A 21,856-nucleotide genomic window follows, 5' to 3' on the forward strand; every position below is an offset into this window, starting at 1 on the left:
CCCCGCAGAGTGAGGAGCCCAATGTGGGACTCGATCCCAGGACCCTGGGATTACGACCTGAGCTGAAGGCAGACGCTTACCCGACTGAGCCACCCCTGTGCCCCGAGGAGGTATTTTTAAACTGACATAATTTTGTGACCACTATGCAGGAGGAAGAGGATTTGGGGGGAAGAATATCAACCAGCTCAGGAAACACGAGGGAAAGAGCCACCTTAGAAGAACGGGAAACATGTTTGAGTGTATTTTCCAATGAGCGTGTCCTATCCCTGGATTAAGAAAAAAGGGGAAAATCAGAATACCACCACCAGCAATAACAAAAGAGGACAGCAGTGCAGGACGTGCAAATGGAGAAGAACCACTAGGAGCCGAAGGCCAGGGGGCCGTTAATAACGTGTATTTAGGAATCCGAGCCAGGAGAGCGGATGACGTCACAAGGGCAGAGAGCGTACAGTAGAGGACTTCAGGAAATGCCAGCATTGAGGCAGGTGGGCCCTCAGGACGGTACGGGCCAAACCTGGAGAGGGGTGTTCTGCAAACCCATGGGGAGCAGGCCTTCAGGAGCAGGCATGGTCAGTGGCACTAGAGAACACAGGCAGGTCGGGACTGAGAGAGGCAGCCTGGAGGTCCCTGGGGACTGGAGAGCCATCTCAGAAAAGTCAGTGGCGACCCGGTGGTCACTGGCTAAGGAACCGCAGGAGCTGAGGAAGTAGGGATTTCTTAAGGATAAGCCATCAGTGCGGGAAAGGCAGGATGTAATGTGGCTGAAGGAGTGATGGGGTCCAGAGAAGGTTCTTGTCCTTGGCTGGAAAAGACTTAAACTGAAAGGAAGGAGTCAGAGGAGAGAGAGAAAGAGAGAGGCAGAGGAAGTAATTGTTAGAGTAAGTTCTCAGAGGAGGTGGAAAGAGGCATGATCCAATACAAAGACTGCACACTGGTATTTGGAGAGAAAAGGGTGTGTGTCTCTAGAGAGGAGCGAGGAAGAGAGAGCTGAACGCAGATGCAGGTTGTGCTGGCAGGTGGGCAAAACAGGAAATTGTGGGGCTTTCTCTTTGATGGTCTCTGTTCTCTCAGGAGATGGCTGGTAGAGACAATTGTGGGTGGTCGAGGAGGTTGGTTGGAGATGGGTAGAAAGTATGAAATGGCATTCAGGGCTCAGATGAGTTTGGAGAACATGTGTGTATAGGGCCAACCATCCCTACTAGTATGTGTGGGAGCACAGAAGGCTGAGGGTGTGCAAAGGATTTTTTTTTTTTTTTGCTTGCATATCATCTGCTTTACCAGGCATATGTGTCAGTTGGAATCTCAAGGCTATATTCTTTTGCCTTAAAATTATCTGTCAGGGACAACTCACAGGGCGAAAATATTTGTGAACCACATATCTAATAAGAGTCCAGTATCCTGAATATATAAAAAACTCCTATAATTCAACAATAAAAAGACAAATAACCCGATTTAAAAATGGGGAAAGGATTTGGATAGATATTTCTTGGAATATATACAAACGACCAATAAGCACATATGAAAATGCTCACCATCATTAATCATTAAGGAAATGTAAATCAAAACCACAATGAGATACCCCTGCACACTCACTAGGATGGCGGTCATCAAAAAGATAGACAATAACAGACAAGAGTTGCCAAGGATGTGGAGAAATTGGTCCCCTCATACGTTGTGGGTGACATTGTAAAAATGGGGCAGCGCCTTTGGGAAACAGTTCGGCAGTTCCTCCAAATGTTAAGCATCGAGCTATCATTATGGCCCAGCAATTCCACTCCTAGGTATATACCCAAGAGAACTGAAAACATAAGTTCACACAAAATTTCGCTCACAAAAAGTTAATGGCAGCATTATTCCCAATAACTCAAAAGCGGAAACAATCCAAATGTCCATCAGCTGATGAATGGGTAAACAAGTGTGGCACAGCCACACAGTGGCATGTATTTAGATCCAAAAAGGAGTGAAGTACAGATATACGCTACGTCACAGATGAGACTTGAAGGCACAATGCTAAGTAAAAGAAGCCAGACACAGGAGGTCCTATGTTGTGTGACTGTTAATATAAAATGTCCAAAATAGGCAACTCCCTATAGAGACAGAAAGCAGGTTAGTGGTTGTCAGGAGCTGGAGGGAGCAGGAAAGGCGGAATGATGGCTCCTGGGTTCCGAGTTTCTTTTTGGAGTGATGAAAATGTCCTGGAATTAGTCATGAGCGTGGCACAACTTTGTAAATATACTACAAGACACTGAAGTGTATCCTTTAAAAAAGGTTGAATTATGTGTTATGTGAATTATATCTCAATTTTAAAAAAATCCATCAGGAATATAATTTGTTTGTTTGCTTTTTAGACAAAGAAATGCCCCTCCCCATTATGAAAATCTGGGGCAAGTAAGCAGCTTATTCTAGGAGCAGAATGTAGCAAGACCTCTGTTTTTAAGGAGGCCCGCCACGAGCTGCTTTACCCTTGTGGGCAGAGCCAGCCTCACAGGGAAGATGCTTCAATGTGTCAGAGAGCAGAAGGCCTGGGAGCAGAAGGACAAATCCCCCCTCCTCTCCCTCACCAGTCCTACGTTGGCAAGTCCTCTGGGGATCTCCACTGAAAGACAGGCCTCTTGCCTGTGTTAAACTCATAACTTCCCCAGATACATGAATGAATAGCAGCAATCATATGTAAGCTATTAAATACATAGGTGATATTCCTCTTCCGTGAGCTGGAGTGAATGCTTGAACTGTTATAACCACACCTTGCTTGTCCCGCTGTGTGATTCTTATTTTTCAGGATAGGAAGACGGCTTGTCTTGTGGTTCACAAGCACTGGCATATTTTTCTTTGGCATAGCAGCGGCGTTCTCGTCTGATTATTACAGCTTCATGATCGCACGCTTTCTTCTCGCTATGGTGAGTCGTGTGTGTGGTTTTAAAAAAAAACCCTCATTAATTCTCCTGCAGTATTTTCGTATGGAGACTAACTGTCTTCGTTTGGGTCATTTAGAATGTGGTGAGAGAGAGAAAGGACTCATCTTTGTTCTTCCACTGAGAGGTCTTTCTGTGGAATAGTAGTGCCCTGTGTTACAATGAAACTCATTAACATGAAAAATGGTTGCTTACTAGGCAGAGACTTTTTGTTTGACTCCACGCCTGGCCCACGATCCACATTCCACAATTACTAAGGCATGATTTCATTTCTGAGCAATGCTATTGGCCGAGTCAGGCCCTGGGTGCATGAGCCAAACAGATGCTTAAGGTGCATTGTTAAGAAAGGCGTTCATATAATGTGCAGTAGGAATGAAAACAAGAAGGCATTAGGCTTTTCTGTTAGGAGGAACAGGAAAATATAGGGAAAAGGGCATGAGCTTGAATACCAGCTTTGTCGTGTTTTGGCTTTTCACTGTGTGGCCTTGGGCAAACATGGTGTCCTCTTTGAGCCTTAGTTTCTAAGCTGTAAACTAGAAAATACTACCTGCTTCACTGGGTCGTTATCAGGAGTCAGTGAGATTAAAGTTAACATGCACGGTGGGCTGTCCTTCAGGAGGGGACTGGTATTGGAAGTGGAGCAGCCAGTGGCGAAGTGCCCCCACATTTGGTGAGGCTTCCAGACAGGGTCCAAACTGCCAGATAACAGCAGCAGTGAATCCTGTTGGAGGTCACCAGTCAAGGGTAGTGGAGTGAAGTTTCTATCTGTGGGAGGAGCTTGTGACCTTGCTAAACTCAGGGACGGGCAGGCATCCCCTCTCAACAGGACGTAGGAGCCAAGATTCCAGGGAGAGGCCAAGGACTGCGATCTCAGGAGAGGCCCCAGCCCTCACAGAGCAGACTGGTGTGTTCAGTTTTAGAGTCTTCATGGATGGCTGGACAGGGTTCCGAGGAAGCCATGCAGATGGCCAGGGATAGGGACAATGCATAAAAAGAAAAAAAATTAAGAGAATTGGAGGTGTAGCCCCTTTAAAAAAAAAGTAATTATATGTATTTAGGAATGTAAAGAATTTTTAATATAACAGATAACAACCCGCAGTCTGTCTCCACTGAGGAATGAATGAGGGGAAATGGCTCTGTGACTGCAGAGTGAGATTTATTGAGACCTTTGGTGGGAATGATGGTTCAACGGAGGCACGGGTATGGAGAGAGTGTGAAGGTCCCCTTTGGAAGGCTTAAGAGGATGAATTCTGAAAATATCTGTTTCAGTCTTGCAAATACTGAGAAAATGAGACAGCCACTCATTGAATACATTTGTAAATGTGGCCTTAATTTTCTGTCTTTGATTTTCATGGAAAATGTAGTTGGAGTTAAATTCTGAGTAGAGAAGATGCAGGCAGACTCATTTACTCAACACATTTATTAGAATTTGTCCTCAGAGTGTAATGCTAAGTAAATCAGACCAGACTATTTCAATAACCCTACAGTGTAGTGGGAAGGCAAGACACTGATGGGCCATCTTCAAAAATACAATGTTAACAATGGAGGTGTGACAGTGGGGGGCCTTAAGTTGGGAGGGTGGAGAGGCTGGAGAGTCAGGGGCTTTTTAGTTCTGAAGAATGGGTAAGAGAAGAACGTTTCAGACCGAGGCAGCAAGTAAGAAGGCCCTAAGGTGAGAAGGAATTGAAGGTCCAGTTGTCTGGAGAATAGAGAGGAGATAAAATGCCTTGTTGAGGCTGAAGGGGTAGAGGGTGATTAGCCAGGGGTTGGAGGATGATTAAGAGTTTGCTTGATTTCCTAGAGGCAGTGGGAATCTCCTGAAGGGGTTCAGTGGGGCGAAGTGGCTGTTCTGGCTGCTATGTGGGGGTGAGGTCAGGGGAGATGTGAGCACAGAGTGTTATCAGTGGAAGTGACAGGTGTGAATGGATCCAAGGAGTGTTTCGGAATTACATAATTGTGTACGGATTGTCTGAACCCAGTGATAGAAGTAAGCATAGGAGGTGGGAGTGGACTCAGAATTAATACGGAAAAAAACAACCCTGCCAGGCACTGATGTGACTGCTTGACTTAATGCGGGAAATTTGTAGCATTTGACGGTTATCGCCATCTTTGTTTACTGTAACAGCAGCAAACATTTACCAAACAACTAGATTCTTGGGTGTGGGAGTCCTCGTTATCAGGGTTCATTATCTGAGTCCTGCAATTACAAGATTGTATGGAGAAATGAAAGCTGTTGTCACAAAAACGTTAATGCATAGGCTGCATCACACACATCCCTGCTTACTAGTGTCGTCCATTCTGTCACAGGAGATTGCTTGTAGGTTAGCCTCTTTCTGACTCTCTGATGCAAGGAGAAAGTGCAGGTCTTACAAAAGATGTTTGATTACAAAAAGTCTTTGAGAACAATGGGGAAAACGAAATCATCCTACCCAAATCCCTTGGCCAACTGGGATGTGGCAGAGCTAGAACAGTTAACGTTTGAAGAAATTAACATCCACAAGGATAATGACATGATGAGCCTTCAAAAGAGTATGATTTGAATATCAAAGGGTTAAGAGAGGCCTTTGGCTCTCGAATAATTTTGCAAAAATTAACTTTATGATTTGTGTTATAAAAGTCAAATGTGAAATACTCTTGTAGGAAAAATTCTAATCCTCTCATCATCCCCCCCACAAAAAAATCCATCATTGGATTCATTCTTTGTTTATTCCAGGAATGATCACATATTGCTATTATAGTCTAAATTTTGTTAAAAATAGGCTTTTTTTCAAAATAATTTCCCCAATTTTTAAAAATGTGGTAAAATACACATAACATAAAATTTACCACCTTAACCATTTTTAAGTATACATTTCAGTGATACTAAGTATATTCATATCGTTGTGCAACCATGATCACGATCTATCTCCGGAACGCTTCCCGTTTTGCAAAACTGAAACTGTATGCCCATTAAACACTAACTCTCATTTCCTCCTCCCCCTAGCCCCTGGCCACCACATTCTATCTTCTATCTCTATGATTTCAGCTACATTATGTACCTCATATAAGTGGAACAATACATTATTTTATCTTTTTGTGATTGGCTTATTTCACTTAGTATAATGTCCTAAAAGTTCATGCATGTTGTAGCATGTGTCAGAATTTCCTTCCTTTTTAAGGCTGAATTATATTTCATTATCTGGATAGACCACATTTGGCTAGTCTATCCATCTGTCCGTGGATGCTTGCGTTGCTCCCACATTTTAGCCATTGTGAATAAGGCTGTTACAAACATGGGTGTACAAGGATTTCTTTGAGACCTTGCTTTCAGTAGTGTTGGGTATATATCTAAAGTGGGACTGCTGGATCATATGGTAATTCTATTTTTAGGTTTTTTTGGGAATCCCTGTGCTGTTTCCCATAGCAGCTGTATCATTTTCTATTCCCACCAATAGTGCACAAGAGTTCCAGTTTCTCCACATCCTTGTCAACACTTGTTATTTTCTGCCTTTTTTTTTTTTTTTAAATGTGGCGGTATTGCACTGTGGTTCTGATCTGCATAACCTAGTGGTTAGTGATACTGAGCATCTTTACATGTGCTTGTTGACCATTCGTTTATCTTTTTGGAAAAATCTAAATTCTTTGCTCATTCTGAATTAGATTGTTTGTTTTGTTGTTGAGTTTTAGGAGTCTTCTATATGTCCTGGATATTAATTTCTTATCAGATATAGGATTGGTAAATATGTCATTCCGTACGTTGCCTTTTCATTCTGTTGGTCATCTCCTTTGGTGCACCGAAGTTTCTAATTTTCATGAAATTTTCTCTTTTGTTGCTCATTAAAATAAAGCTTCTGTCAAATCTTTCTCTTCACGTTAGTTACCGTAAGTTTTTGTCCCCATTTAACCATTTAGGATTGAATACTAGGACCTCTTGTATATAGAGAAATTGGTAAGCACGTTTACGGGTTTATGAACTGAGAAATAAGTGCACGCTACAGAGGAATCCTTACATGAGACCAAAGGCAGTGCCTAACATATATCATACATAGCCTCTCATTTATATCAGACATAACCTCTCGAGTTTGGCCATTGAGGGTGGCGAGGGTGGGGGAAGGATGAAAAGAACCGTTTAAAGAAGAAGGATGGATTGGATTGAACACCATTTGATAAATGTAGTAAGGGTTTCAGAAAACAATTTTTGTCATTTTCTTTCTTGCTTATGGGTGATATGCACAGAGATCAGACCCCTCAGCAGTTATAAATGTGACCTTAAATCTGGACCACCCTCCCTGCTTTGTTTTTCAGTCTGGAAGTGGCTATCTCGTGGTGGTGTTTGTCTATGTGACGGAGTTTATTGGCGTGAAGTCTCGGACGTGGGCATGCATCCACATGCATTCTTTTTTTTCCATTGGAACAATGGTGGTGGCTTTGACAGGCTACTTTGTCAGGACCTGGTGGATCTATCAGATAGTCCTCTCCACAGTGACTGCCCCCTTTTTCCTGTGCTGTTGGATCCTCCCAGAGACACCATTTTGGCTTCTCTCAGAGGGAAGATATGAAGAAGCACAAAGAGTAGTTGATACCATGGCCAAGTGGAATAGGGCAAGCTCCTGTAAACTGTCAGAACTTTTGTCACTGGACCTAAATGGTCCTGTTGGCAATGAACCCCTTGAAGTTAAGAAGCACAACCTGTTAGATCTATTTTATGACTGGAATGTTGGAACAAGGACACTTACTGTTTGGCTGATTTGGTTCACTGGGTGTTTGGGATTCTACTTCTTCTCCTTGAATTCTGTTCATTTGGGAGGCAATGAATATTTAAACCTCTTCCTCATGGGTAAGTAGTTAAATTATATTTAAGTGTAGCAATGAAGTGATGTTTCCACCATGTTTTTAGTGTGTTTTTATTGTCTTTTCTCTACCAGGAACAATACCGCCAACTATATTATTATGGTCTCTTTTAGTGTCATTATGCTGGAGCACAGGTATATATTTTCTTTTAAAACAGTGCCAACAGTCAGAAGAATTTAGTCTCTCCTTTCTTTTCTGCCTCTGCTCCTTGCTTGCTTCCTTCCTGTAAGCCCACCCCCATCTCAGAACTCTCTTTGAGAAGTGATGTCTATAATATCTGGCTTGTACCCTTTTAGATCTCTTTCTGTGCATTTTCATACATTTGTCCAGATAAAGAGATCATTCACTACCTATTGTTTTTTGTATGTGGCTTTCCTTTTAAAATTTAATATGTCTTGGAGATCTTCTGGTATCTTTCTACCTTCAAAAGTCCTTAATGTAAAAATTACAGTCAGTAAGATCACTTAAATACGTGCAACTATAATTTCGTTGTCATGCTTCCTTCATTTCAGTAGCAGGTTAAAATGGCTCCAGATATTGGTGTGACGTCTTGAGGTGTGACTCTGAGGGTCAACCAAATTCACACCAAACATGAGAGAAGTATTAGAAATCGGTATTTGTCCATCTAGTCTTAACTTCTGGTCATTTTCACAAAGGCTGCCTGCATTTCCTATTATTCTCAGAAAAATCTTGCTTTTACATTTTTACATATAGATAGCATCCCTTCTCATTAAAGTGCTCTGATGACACATGTGTTTTTGTTTATTATAGCTCAGCAGGAATTACCAGAGAAGTCATTTTAAGCAGAAACCCCCCCCCCCCCATAAAACCCACTATTTTCTTTTTGGGCAAACCAACAAGTTTGCAGAGTCCATCTTGGCTTCAAACCCATTCTATAAGTCAGTTTGAGAGATGATGCAGTATTCCTAGAACAGAGCAGCAAGTGGCAGGAGGACCAAGTGGGGTGGGGTGTGACGTGGGGAAGCTTAGGGAAGCTAGAATTCTTAGATCGTTATGATACAGTTGCTTTGTTTTAATGGAGATATAAATTCTCAAGAAACTGGGACATCTCATAAATATAAAAATGTTTCTAAGATAAATATACTTGGTTTTCTCTTCTCTACTGTCTTGGAGGTTTCATGTTATTACCCTTCCCAGAAGTCCTCTTGCTGGCAGGCACTTCCAGTCAGTGTTTCTAGGCTGTGACATTTTGGAATGAGTTTTCATCTCCCGAGATGGGTTGGGCCTGGTGGGGATTTCAGCCCAGGTTTTGTGCCACTTGCAGGTGATAAATACTTCAGCAGCTTCAAGACATACCCTTTGGGGTTATGTGGGAATAGGAGCGGAACTGGGTCTGTATTAAAGAGTGAAGAAAGTAATGGCAGATTGTCCAAATCCCAGGAGGCTTGGACCTCGTTGCTTGCACCATTTGTATCCCAGACACAGTCACACCAAAAATTAGACGTGGTATCAATATCCTGAAGCAACAACCCAAGAAAAACCAGTGTCGGATACTTTCAGTGTCTCTTCAGCCATTTCACAGTTGATGCCCTGCTTTGCTAGACCCCAGGAAGTTGGTTGGTGGCCCAACACCCAGTCCTGAGGCACAGAGGGAGGCAGTGGGGGAGGGAGGCTGCAGGAAAGGAGTCTTGGCTCCCGAAGATCTTGCTTCTGGTCCCTGAGCTGTCCCTTACTCATTTGGCTCAAAGCATTTACTCTCCACTTTAAAGTGGGGACACTACGGCAGGCTTACTTCCATGCAGCTCTTTTGAGGGTCATTATCTTATTTGACCTTGAAAAGTGCTTGATAAACTCTTAAAAGTAAAAAAAAGGTAGAGTAAGAGACGTACACCCTGACCTGGCCTGAAAGCATGGACCTTACCTCTGCAGGGTCCATGGAAGAGAGCATTTTCTTCAGAGCTGACTATTTTCCATGTCGATGAAAGGGAGCGAGACCAGCTCTCAAAGGCGGCTCGGAATGTTATTTTTTGCCTTTGCCTGGCCAGTGTTTTTTTGAGCAGCAGAGCTGTGTACATTTCTGATGTATTACTGAGAATGTTCACCCGGAGTATACGTATCTACCCCTATGATGTGTTCAGAAGCTGTGGGAGACAGCGAGGCGGACCTGCCTCTCCAGGTGCTTGCAACGTTCTGCAGTTGCGCAGACAAGGGCAGGTCACTCCTGATCGGCTGGGGAGGCGCATCCTGAGATTAGGCAAACTGCAGAGGGAGGGGAGAAGTCGACACTGAATTACTTGGAAGATCTGGGCTGGTAAACAATGGCAGTTTCCTAGAGGAGATCGTTGGGTTTGCTCAGTTTGGCCGAAAGATCTTGCTTGCTTCCTGTTTTGTTCTGGCTGGTAGACAAAGTGCTTTTTGGCCCTGGATCTCAGATTCAAAGAGAAGAGCTTTTAAATCAGTTATGGACTTAGAGATCCAGCTCTTTACTTTGGTGGTGGGGCAGTAAAAAGAGGCCCGAGGCTGTTTCTGTTTCGTCGGGGATTCATGTTAGATTTTTAGATGTTTATTTTTAGATTTAAAAATCCATCACGCATTATTATTAGTTTGTGTACCTAGTTGACACCGAATTTTCTACTTCAGTTCCTAACTTTGAAGTTACTGATCTAGAATTTTCCTTCATTCTGCCAAGCGTGAGAAACCAAAGATCAGAAATTATCAGTGTCATCTATGAATTTACTTATGCATTCATCCAACAGGCTGTCCTCTGGGCCCCATGCTGTGTACTGGGGAGCTTCCAGCCTAGTAGGGGGCAAGATCCCCAGGACAGGTGATAAGTGCCAGGTGGATTGTGGGAGCATTAGTGCACTTCACAGGACACATCCTCTTCACTCCAGGGAGCTTAAAAGGTGTAGGGCTTGCAGGGCAGGCGTTGGGTGGTTCTTAGGGGCCCCTGGAAGCGGGAAGAGGGCTGATCACTCCTTTTGGGTGGTGGGTTAGAAGGCGCGGTCCCCTTGTGTGGTTGGTTGCCATGGCTTATAGAGAGCCCTTTCACTCAATGACAGGTGCAGTGGAAATTCCTGCCTACATCTTCATATGCTGGGGGATGGACCGTATAGGGAGAAGGAACATTCTGGCCTTCTCCCTTATCTCAGGAGCACTGCTCTGTGGTGTGGTTATGGTGATCCCCAAGGTGAGTTATTTTTATGTTTTATTGAAAGCATGGTTAGTTATACTATGACAGTAAGTATGAAGATGAATTCAGACATATGGACGGAGTATATACATAATAATTTAAAATTTTTTAAAAAAAACTGTTCTTTCTCTGTGATGTAAGTAATACATGTTCATTGTAACAAAAAAAATAAGGAAAAAATGTAAAAAAAAAAAAAGTCCATAATCCCACTTCCCAGAGATGACCAGTGTTGTATTTTGTAAACACAATGGTCCTGAATGAGGAAGGTTGATCACATCTTCCAGTGATTATTATTATCTTAAACATTCATTCATTCAACAAATATGTATTCTGCATATATTATGTGTCAGGTATTGTTCTAGGTGCTGAAGACACACAGTGAATCAAGTTTCTGTCAGTATGAAGAAAACCAAAACAGGATGACGGATGAGGGGAGAGAGAGAGAGAGAGAGAGAAAGTGTGTGTGTGTGTGTGAGACATATGTGTTTATTTTATCCAGGGTGATCGAGGATGGTGTGCCTCTCAGAGAAGGTGACCGTTGATTAGAAACCTGAAGGAGGGAGGAAGCCATAGAGACATCTGGAGGATGTAATGAGTTTTATATTCAGGACTGTTTCAATTTAAATAGTTGTTTTTCATTGCAGTAGATTAATAGTTTCCAATTTCGAGTACACCTAAATCCCTCAAGAAGCTTGTTCTTAAAAATGCAGTTTCCTCAGTCAGAAAAACTAAGAGGCAGCCCACGGAATGGGAGAATATATTTGCAAATGACACTACAGATAAAGGACTGGTATCCAAGATCTACAAAGAACTTCTCAAACTCAATACACGAGAAACAAATAAACAAATCAAAAAATGGGCAGAAGATATGAACAGACACTTTTCCAATGAAGACATACAAATGGCTAACAGACACATGAAAAAATGTTCAAAATCATTAGCCATCAAGGAAATTCAAATCAAAACCATACTGAGATACCACCTTACGCCAGTTAGAATGGCAAAAATAGACAAGGCAAGAAACAACAATTGTTGGAGAGGATGTGGAGAAAGGGGATCCCTCCTACATTGTTGGTGGGAATGCAAGTTGGTACAGCCACTCTGGAAAACAGTGTGGAGGTCCCTTAAAAAGTTAAAAATTGAGCTACCCTATGATCCAGCCATTGCACTACTGGGTGTTTACCCCAAAGATACAGACGTAGTGAAGAGAAGGGCCATATGCACCCCAATGTTCATAGCAGCAATGTCCACAATAGCTAAATCGTGGAAGGAGCCGAGATGCCCTGCAACAGATGACTGGATTAAGAAGTTGTGGTCCATATATACAATGGAATATTACTCAGCAATCAGAAAGAATGAGTTCTCAACATTTGCTACAACATGGACGGCACTGGAGGAGATAATGCTTAGTGAAATAAGTCAAGCAGAGAAAGACAACTATCATATGATTTCTCTCATCTATGGAACATAAGAACTAGAATGATCAGTAGGGGAAAAAAGGGATAAAGAAAGGGGGGGGTAATCAGAAGGGGGAATGAAACATGAGAGACTATGGACTACGAGAAACAAACTGAGGGCTACAGAGGGGAGGGGGGTGGGGGAATGGGATAGACCGGTGATGGGTAGTAAGGAGGGCACATATTGCATGGTGCACTGGGTGTTATACACAACTAATGAATCATCGAGCCTTACATCGAAAACTGGGGATGTACTGTATGGTGACTAACATAATATAATAAAAAATCATTATTAATAAAAAAAAAATGCAGTTTCCTACTGAGAAACACTGCCATGAGCTACTGAAACCACTTTCCCATTTCGATATTTGGGCAAACACCATCCCCTAGAATAACTCTTGCATCCAGAAGCGCTCCTCGTCTTCCCTCCCACAAATGTTATCAGAACCTGTGTTTTCATTCCTGATTTGGAAAATATGGTCACTCTAACAATACTTTAAAATACTTTCTATAATTTTCTTTAGGATTATATAATTATTCCGCAATAGTATCTTACCATTTAGAGCAAGGCATTTTAAGTTTTGCATATTGTTTGAAATTTACTTTAAGTTAACCAGTGACTTCTTTTTATTGTAATACTTCACTTAATTCTCAAGGTTGGCGAATCAAATGTTTTATGTAACTGAAATTTCCAGCTGATTGATACCCAACTAATGTGGAGGCAGTAAAACTACTGAAGACCAGGAGGTTGCTGCCAGTTTGAGGGAACTTCATCCATACCTTTTTTTGTTTGTTTTTTTAAAGTGGTTTACAGGTATACTAGTTGAGTTGATGACAGCTGCCTTTGAGCTAGCTGGTGAAGGTTTAGGAGAACCCCAGAGCCTTTGATTCTATAATGGTTAAGCCCCTGTGATAATGGGGAAAGCAGAGTAGCTGATGGGGATTTCTAGAAACAGGGCACTAACACTTGACCACAAATTTCTTCCTTCTAATAAAGTTTCTCCCCAAATGGCAGTGTCAGCATACTTCAGTGTGTTTCAAGTCACATTAATTCATTCAACAAACACTGTCTACAACAGATACTGTCAACAGATTCATCCCACAAACACTCAGTAATCAGGATGACAGGGTGACATTAGTTGCTGTATTAGAGGCATCGTCAAGTCCCAGTGACTTCACATAATAGACATTTATTTCTTGCTCATAGACAGCTTGATGTGGGCGTACCTGGTTGGTGGTGGTGGGAGTGGTGGGGGGGTGTTTGGCTCCATGGAGTCATTCAGGGATTCAGGTCGACAGAGGCACCGCCACGCTCAACTCACGAACTCCAGGGTCCCCTGGGTCTCCACATCCAGCTGGCAGACAGGAGAGGAGAGAAAAGATGGAACGTGGGAGGTCTTTGTGAGCCACGGCTGGACGGGGAGCGCAGCAGGGGCAGCAGAAACTGCATTGGAGGCGCTGAGAGGTGTCACTGTTGAGAAACTCATCGACCAAAAGAAAAAAAAAAGAAACTGTTTCAATAGCTCAGTTATCACTTTCAAATTATTTTCTGAAGAGAATTTATAAGCTAGAGGATTACTGTCACAAAGGGCACATTTTGCTCTTAAGGTTCTTTGATTCATCCTGCTTGGATCAATTCCAGAAGGAGTGGGTCAGTTATTATTGGAACCGGTACCATCTGGGCGTGTCTCATTCCATAACAGTCTTCACAAATGGCTTTTCTAATTTGGTAATTTGACATCTCCAAGACTAGGGGGAGGCACTATTATACTTTTCTCTAAATTTCAGAAAGATGAAAAGCTTTTACAGACCATGAGTAGGATTACAAAATAAATTCAAACAGAGAAATGAAACTTTTCATTGTGTTGAACAATATTGGATAACTAGAAAGTTTTAAATCATAATTTTTAACATTTTCTATTTTCTTTTAAGAATATTACTCATAATGGTCTATTTTACTAATACGTGTGTTTTCAGGATCACTTTATTTGGACGGTGGTGGTGACTATGGCTGGAAAATTTGCTATAGGGGCATCGTTTGGCCTCATTTACCTTTACACGGCAGAGCTGTACCCGACCATGGTAAGGTAAGAGTTACTTCTTCCTCTTTTGTTTTCTTGGTATCTTTTGCTTACATGTCGTTTCATTATATTTGACCTTTGAGTAGCAATGCTTTCTTTCTGTCGCAGTCACTGGAGCTCTAAGATACGGGAAAGTCACATGATGATGCTGATTCTGAATCTGAGGCTTTGTCTACACCTCATTAGCAAAGATATTAAAGAAAGTGTTGTGACATCACACTCTATTATTCTAAAATCATTTTAAATCTCAAATACAGTTGACTTACACGACTCTCCGTATGACTCAAGGCTAATTTTCTCAGGATGTGTCTCTTGATGTTCTGATGTCCGTTGTCTTAATTTTTAGGGTTTCCATGACAAAACACCAGGGTTGGGTGGCTGAAACAGCAGGAATCTATTTTCTCACATGTCTGGAGGCTAGAGGTCCAAGATCGAGGTGTTTGGCAGATCTGGTTTCTCCAGTGTGGGGCCTCTCTCTCCTTGGCTTTATAAGAGATACTTATTCACGTTAAATCACATTCTTTCCTTCTTACTAGACATTCTATAAGGCTACCTTAAATAGCTTTTAAAGAAAAGCACATTAATATACTGCTTGACTTTAACAAATTGAAATAGAATGTTCCATAGATGTATATCTTCCCTTCTCCCCCATGCCCGTCCATTCCCTACCCCAAACAGATTCCTGTTCTAGAAGACCAGTGTGATTCTCAGTGTTAGACTGAATGAATATACCGAAGGGCCTCATCTGCATAGCAAAGGAAGAATGGTTTACCTTTTTTTTGGGGGGGCGTGGTCTTGAGTGTCTCGAATTATCTGTATGCTTGTATGTACCACTGTTTCACAGAATGTGGATATAAATCACAAGGGAGGGGCGCCTGGGTGGCACAGCGGTTAAGCTAAGCGTCTGCCTTTGGCTCAGGGCGTAATCCCGGTGTTCTGGGATCGAGCCCCACATCAGGCTCCTCCGCTATGAGCCTGCTTCTTCCTCTCCCACTCCCCCTGCTTGTGTTCCCTCTCTCGCTGGCTGTCTCTATCTCTGTCGAATAAATAAATAAAATCTTTAAATAAATAAATAAATCACAAGGGATTCTTGAAACTTTAGTGTAAAATGATTTTCCAGTATATTAGGCCGAGCTTAAGTTCTGTTATATTTATTCTCTGCTGGGAGTGGGGACGGGGGCTGCAGGCGGTCCGTCCCTCTGGGCGCCTGTGCTCTCTGCTCGTCCCAGTTCTCGCTGCTGTCTTAATGCTCCTCGTGTTCGCAGGTCGGTGGCCGTGGGAAGCGGCAGCATGGTGAGCCGTGTGGGAAGCATCGTGGCCCCATTCTGGGTTTCTCTCTCCAGCGCTTGGACCTTCCTGCCACAGGTGGGAATCATTTCGAGAACCTCACTGAGGCAACAGAGAGGCAGAGCAGCTCACTGCCTTCTGTATTTTTAGTTCTTGGAAGGCAGTTTATAATTCAATTACGGAAGTTTTTAGAAACCTTATTAACAGCTCACCAGTCGGTAAGTAGAGCTGTGGTTGCTGTTTTGTGTTCGGTGATTGCGTTTCGCCTCCGGTGAGCCCTTAACTGCAATCATGCCTGCTATGGAAGGACCTCTCCCCACCCATCTCCTGAAGCTGCATAGGGAGAGCTCTGGTCTCCATCGTCCCAGGGCCTCGACCCCTGTCACCGGGCCCACGCCGCCCTCGCCTCTGGGTTCCCACCGTGTGCCTGCAGGTCAAGGTGAATTCTGGAGGCTGCCTGCTGCTTGGAGGGTTCTATGGTGCCTGATGGAGAGGTTTAGGGGTCTGGGTTTCAACTTACCTGAAACTTGATGGGTTTTTCATGGAGGAGGCTTCTGGTCAGGAGTAAGATGGGGGACGGTGGGGGTGGGGGCTTAGGGAGCAGGGGAGGGTTGGGGGTGGGGGCTTGGGGGTGGCCTGCGGCACTATGAGACTTAGGGGAGAGCCCTGGGTCTCTGGCCCTCTCCCCCTTCCTCCAGGTGCCCCCTTCTGAACTTCTTTGCCACAGCTCTCTCTAGGCTGTCCCTCGTCTTCAGTGCTCCTCATTCTTTTTCTGGTTTCCCCTTAAATAGATTGATTCTCCAAGAGCCCATTCCAGGTATCCTCCCCAGTCCCTGCATGGATAACCTCTTCTCCGTTCTGACTTCCCTTCCATGCTGCAAACCCATGCTTCCCCTGGTCTCATGGATATTCTCCCGGGGTGTCTCACAACAGAGTCAGCTGTTGCCAGACAGGACTGGTCTGTGCCTTAACGCCTTTCTCCTCTGCCCCCCCACTTTGGGGTAGAGGTCAGTGGCCTCCAGCATGACACTTGAGCATCCGTGTTTTATTTGCCCTGTTCTTCTGTCCCCTTCTCCTCCCCATCCATGACATCAAACCCTCACCTTCCTTCTCAAAACCGCCTCAGCTTACCTTTCATCAGTTCAATGGCCCCCACCTTCTGCCTCCCAGATCCTCTCCCTGTGCTTCCACCCACCCCATCAGAAGAGTTTGCCACATCACAGCTCCGACCTGACTACCACGTCACCTTCAGGGCAGAAGAAAATCTGAGCTCTGCTGGATATTGAAGTCCTTTCCAGATGGACCCCCTGCAGATCTCCCCTGCTTTATTTCATTTCCTCACGCATTTCCTTCTCCGCTGCATGCCCCCTCCTCCTGTGTCTCATCCCTTCTGCAGAGAAGCCTTCTCCCATCTCTCCTTGCTAAACTTGCACATGTATCCTTGAAGACGCAGAGCAAACCCTACTTCTCTGAGAAAGACACTGGATCCCACCATCCCACATCTCCCTTCCCCCCAGTCTGTGTAGAATTTCACCTGTGCTGCTTTCCCAGCCCATGTGGAGCCACAGTCTGGCTTTATGGTCTGCACATGTGTCTTTGCCCCCCTGGTTAAACTGTTGGACTCTAGCAGGACAGGAAACTTTGGATCCCCATGACTGTATCCAGCAAAGCATTTCCCTCTGTCTATGTGCCACTCATGTTATCACTTAATTGGTATTTTAAATCAAATAGACTGGCTTTTAAAATCAGCTTCGTCTTCAGCAGTATCATCAGCGAAATCATGGGTGTGTTTGCTAGTCATATGTTTTTCTAAAATAAAGCAATGAGATCTCACCATAGAACAGAGCATGCGGCGCTCCCTAAAATCACCTTGCACACACGGGTGGTGTGCTGTGTACCCACTCTTTGGGAATCATTGGCCTAGCCTGCATCTCTCTCATGTCCCAGTAACTGGCACTTGGTCAAGTTTGCTTAGTTGCAGTGTTGGGAGGCAAGCATCTTTCCTGAGCTGACTCTGAGGTTGAGAAATGATACGTGCTGTCTGGCCTGCATGGAGATGTGTTTTTGGAGAGTTCACCATCCTATTTAGGGCATGGACTTTTCTAGAAGCATCTCCTTTGTGCTAGCACTTTGTGCTCCTCATTATATAGATAGGCGATAGAAGTGGAGAAGGCATTTTTGAAACCAATAAGCTGAAACACACAGAAGATAAATAAATCTATAAAAGCAAACTGCTATAAGAATACTAAAACCAAATAAGGATAAAAAAAAAAAAAAGACATCCATAATAGTCAGTTAGGGACTATGAAGTCAAAAGGGACTTTAAATTTTATTTAGCAGGTACTTAAATAGCACTTGTTATGCTAAACTACAAAAACCGGTCTTCATAGAATGCAGATACTATTTGTTGCTATCCCCATTTTACAGACCAGGAAACTGATGTGCAGAAAGTAATCGGTAATCCAAGGTCACAGAGGTGACAGAGCTTGGATTCCAACCCAAATACCATGCCTTTCACACAGGTTAAAGAAACAGTACAAAAGGGAATGCAGAGAAACAAGTCCTCCGCCCTGACCCTGAGTGCCCCTGTCCCCGTCCCCAAGACCACCTCTGTCAGCAGGGTCTTGTGTACGTTTGCAGAGAGATTCTGGGAATATGCTTCCTTGGGATGCAACAGATGATGCTTGTTGTTTTTAATGAGTAAAAAAATAAATTACAGAATTTCTCATTAAGTTTATTTATGGGTGCCAAACTGCCTAGGGAGCCAATATTTCATTTGGAGGAATGGAAATGCGGATCTAGAAGATAAGTTGGTATTTTTTCTTTTAAAAAGATGCACGTGAAAATCACTCATTCTGATGCTTTTATTATCAACCATGTTTTCTAGTAATCTAAAAAACAAGTGGACACTAACTCATATCAGTTTTATATTCTTCAGTTAGTCTGGCAAAGATTTATTGAGTGTTGTTCTTGAACTAACCTCCTCGTTAGGGGCCGTGGAGCAGAAATGAAACAAGTGTCCTGAGAAGCGTCCATCCAGTGTGGTGGAGAAGGCGGGAGAGCAAACCAGCCCGAGCCCCAGAGATGAGGGCTGTAGATGGGGAATGCCAGGGTTATGGGTTATAAGAGAAGTCTAGTAACCCAAGCTAGGGCCAGAGGGGAGGCTTCCTGGAGGAGGGGGCCTTCAATCTATGGCTAGAAGGGCCAGTAAGAGTCAGCCAGAGGAGAAAGAGAGAAGGGAATTCTAGGCAGGGGGCACAGGAAGGCTTACAGGGAAAAAGGAACATGGCCAGTTTGGGTTTGGGGTCAAGCTTATTGCTAACACCAGGGTGGGTTATAGAAGTCAGGAGATAATCTAGAAAAACAGGCAGGGATGTCAAAGGAGGTCAGAAGGGAAGTGCATTCGTGCTAAGGGTGACTGAGAGACAACAGGATAGAAAAGTCACATCCACGGGACCTGGTGACCAGTTGGGTGTGCTGGAGGTCGGGAGTGGGAGGAATGCCAGAGCCATTCTTGGCAGCTGGAGGGAACCCAGGAGGAGGGACAGGTTGAAACGGGGAAGGACAGTGCACTGGAATTGTGTGTGATGCGTGGGAGGCACCTGCAGGTCGGCCAGCAGAGGCGTCTGGGAGGCAGATGGCTTTCAGGTCTAGAGCTCAGAGCACAGGAGGAATGGGTGTGGGAGCCAGTTTATGAAGAGGTGAGGGAGGAGAGCAGACGGAAGGGCAGAGGAACAATGGCATTTAAGGTGCGATGGAAGGAGCGCCAGGTGCAGCAGCCAGGGATGTGGGGAGGGGGCCAGGACCCCAAAGGATGAGAGGAGGCGAGGAAGGCAGGAGAGGACAGCAGCTAAGAAGGAGCAGGACAGGAAAGGTCTGTTGGGTTTGGCAGCTAGGAGTCTGTGGCCTGGGAGGAGCAGCTTCTGTGGATGGTGGGAGAGGGCCTGCGGACGGGCTAGCAGCTTGGGGGGCGTGGGCCGAGGCTGGGAGCGTCTCTGGTTTCTTTGAGTGATGTGATCACGTTTATTGACTGCTTACCGTGGACAGGGGCTGTTTTAAGTACCTTAGATGGGTCATTTAATTTAATGCGTTCGACCATCCTTTGAAGCAGGTACTACTCTTATTTCCGTTTGACAGATGAGGAAACGGAGGAGCAGGATGTTTAAGTAACCAAGTTCACATGGGTAGCAGGAACAAGTTCCCAGGCGGAGAGGACACAGAGATTCTAGGAGGCTTGAAAACTGATATTTTTACTGAAGGAAAATGACTGGTAGAAAGGAAAAGGTCAAAAACATGTGAGGAGGGAAGTCTGTTGATAGAGGAAACCCCCCAGCCCCCCAGGGCCCCCCTCACCCCACTCTTGGAGGCCAGAAGCAGTGGGGTCTGGAGAGGGTGGAGGGGGAGAGTGAGAGGTGGGGAAGGGGGGGGTAGGGGGCTTGTGAGGATGCTCAAGGGGTAGAGGGAGCTGGCGGGGTGGCAGGAGACTAGGTCTTATGCTGAGAGAGAGGAGGGAGGTGGAGGGTGATGGGTTTATGTCCTGACTATCCTTCTCACAGCCAAGGCAAAGAGAAAAATCCAGACCTCATTTGGGTCTTCCAGTGATTCTAGCTCTTGTTTAGACTTACTCAGTGGGTACACCTGCTGTGTCTGCAGGCACCGGAAGTCTCCTTTAAGCATCCTTTGGAATGTCATTTTAAGTTCTGCGACTGCTTCCAGGCTTGCTCAAGTATTTCTAAGAATTAGGTTATCAGCGTTCAGGAAAACAAACTAATAACCCGTCGTCCCGGGTCTGCGTGTTACTGATGGGGCCTTGCACCACGCCACGGAGGCACTGTGTGCGCTCCAAGTGTGTAGATCTGTCAGGAAAACCAGGCCTTATTTTATTTTTATGGACTCTTCCCAGGCAGTAATTTTGGCTGGAGGCGTTTAAATTATGTAAGGATGGAACCATTTTTATAGACTGTGTAGAGATTTAGTTCTAGAATCCACCCAGGATCTTCATAAGGATCCACTGAGAATAGATATGCAGACTTGGATTCTTAATGCGACTTGCAGTTTTTTGAATTGGGGTAAAGTTGGTATAATGTGATTTGCATTTTTAAAGGCAAACACCTGGTGCTAATCTAAAACGTTGCCTTTTTTGTGTGAAAATTTGACAAGTAAAGAAATACTGAATTATTTAGGAAATCACATGGACCCTTACCCCCCAAAGTAACAGTTAGTTTCCATTGGCCTTTATTTGGTTCCCCCTAAATTCTGTAGGTTTTGGTTCATTGAAACATTCATTCACTCGTCCATTCATTCATTCATTCATTCATTCATTCTGTGTCATCTATTGAATATTGATCATGTTCCGATTTGGGGGGCAGGGACAGGTTTGACTAAGACAGACTCTGACTGTGAAGTTCCAACCCAAGGTTCAGTTGCTGGGTTTCTCTGGGGTCTGGGAAGATGGGGCATCTCCATGCAGCTCCTAGGACAGTGCCTGCAGGAGTACTAATCTAGGCACTAACTGGGATTTACTGAGTAGCTCTCCATGGTGGTCAGTGAATGAATTAGCGAGTGACAATTCTGCCGGACCACATAAGTGACCAAAGTTGCCCGGGGGAGTAAAAATTACAACTGTTGCATCCAATTTAATGCTACTGTCCTCTGAAAAAGGTTCCGAAATTATTATTCTCTGAAGGGTACATTTCTTTCTTGATATGTCACTCACTGTTGTTCTTGTAATTCCTTCTAGCTGCTTGTTGGGATTTTGGCCTTCATAAGTGGACTGCTATCCCTAATGCTTCCGGAAACCATGGGGAGGCCTCTGGCGACGACTTGGGAGGAGGCCACCAAACAGGATACAGAAAAAGAGAGTTCAGGCAAATTATTTCCCACAACCAATAATACTGCGTTGGAAAAAGTAGAAGTCATTGACTCGGGGGTTTCTGGTTTTGGCGAATAAATGTGCTGCGTGTGCTGTCTAGCGCCTGACCTATTGTTTATTTTCATGACTTTGTATTAGAGGAGTATTATTCTCATCTCCTGAATGTCATTTGTATGTCTTTTAAAAATTTTTTGTAAGAAAATCCTAAAACAATTGTTTTGTAAAAGTAAAAGAAATAAAACCAAGATGAGAATTCTCATTTT

At 44.0% G+C, this 21,856-nt stretch overlaps 1 protein-coding gene across 2 annotated transcripts in view; it reads left to right on the forward strand.

The window, feature by feature from the left end:
- SLC22A16 (solute carrier family 22 member 16) overlaps positions 1-21,852 on the forward strand; it is a 42,644-nt gene extending 20,792 nt beyond the window's left edge. For both annotated transcript variants that reach the window (XM_026511641.4, XM_044388817.3), the window contains exons 3-8: positions 2,780-2,897; positions 7,197-7,728; positions 10,766-10,893; positions 14,331-14,440; positions 15,700-15,799; positions 21,462-21,852. In XM_026511641.4, coding sequence (XP_026367426.1) covers positions 2,780-2,897; positions 7,197-7,728; positions 10,766-10,893; positions 14,331-14,440; positions 15,700-15,799; positions 21,462-21,671 — 1,198 coding nt within the window. In that variant the 3' untranslated portion in view covers positions 21,672-21,852. The remainder of the gene's footprint in view (positions 1-2,779; positions 2,898-7,196; positions 7,729-10,765; positions 10,894-14,330; positions 14,441-15,699; positions 15,800-21,461) is intronic.
- The last annotated feature ends 4 nt before the right edge of the window (positions 21,853-21,856 follow it).

Source organism: Ursus arctos, unplaced genomic scaffold (assembly GCF_023065955.2).
Source record: "Ursus arctos isolate Adak ecotype North America unplaced genomic scaffold, UrsArc2.0 scaffold_13, whole genome shotgun sequence".
Lineage (NCBI taxonomy): Eukaryota > Metazoa > Chordata > Mammalia > Carnivora > Ursidae > Ursus > Ursus arctos.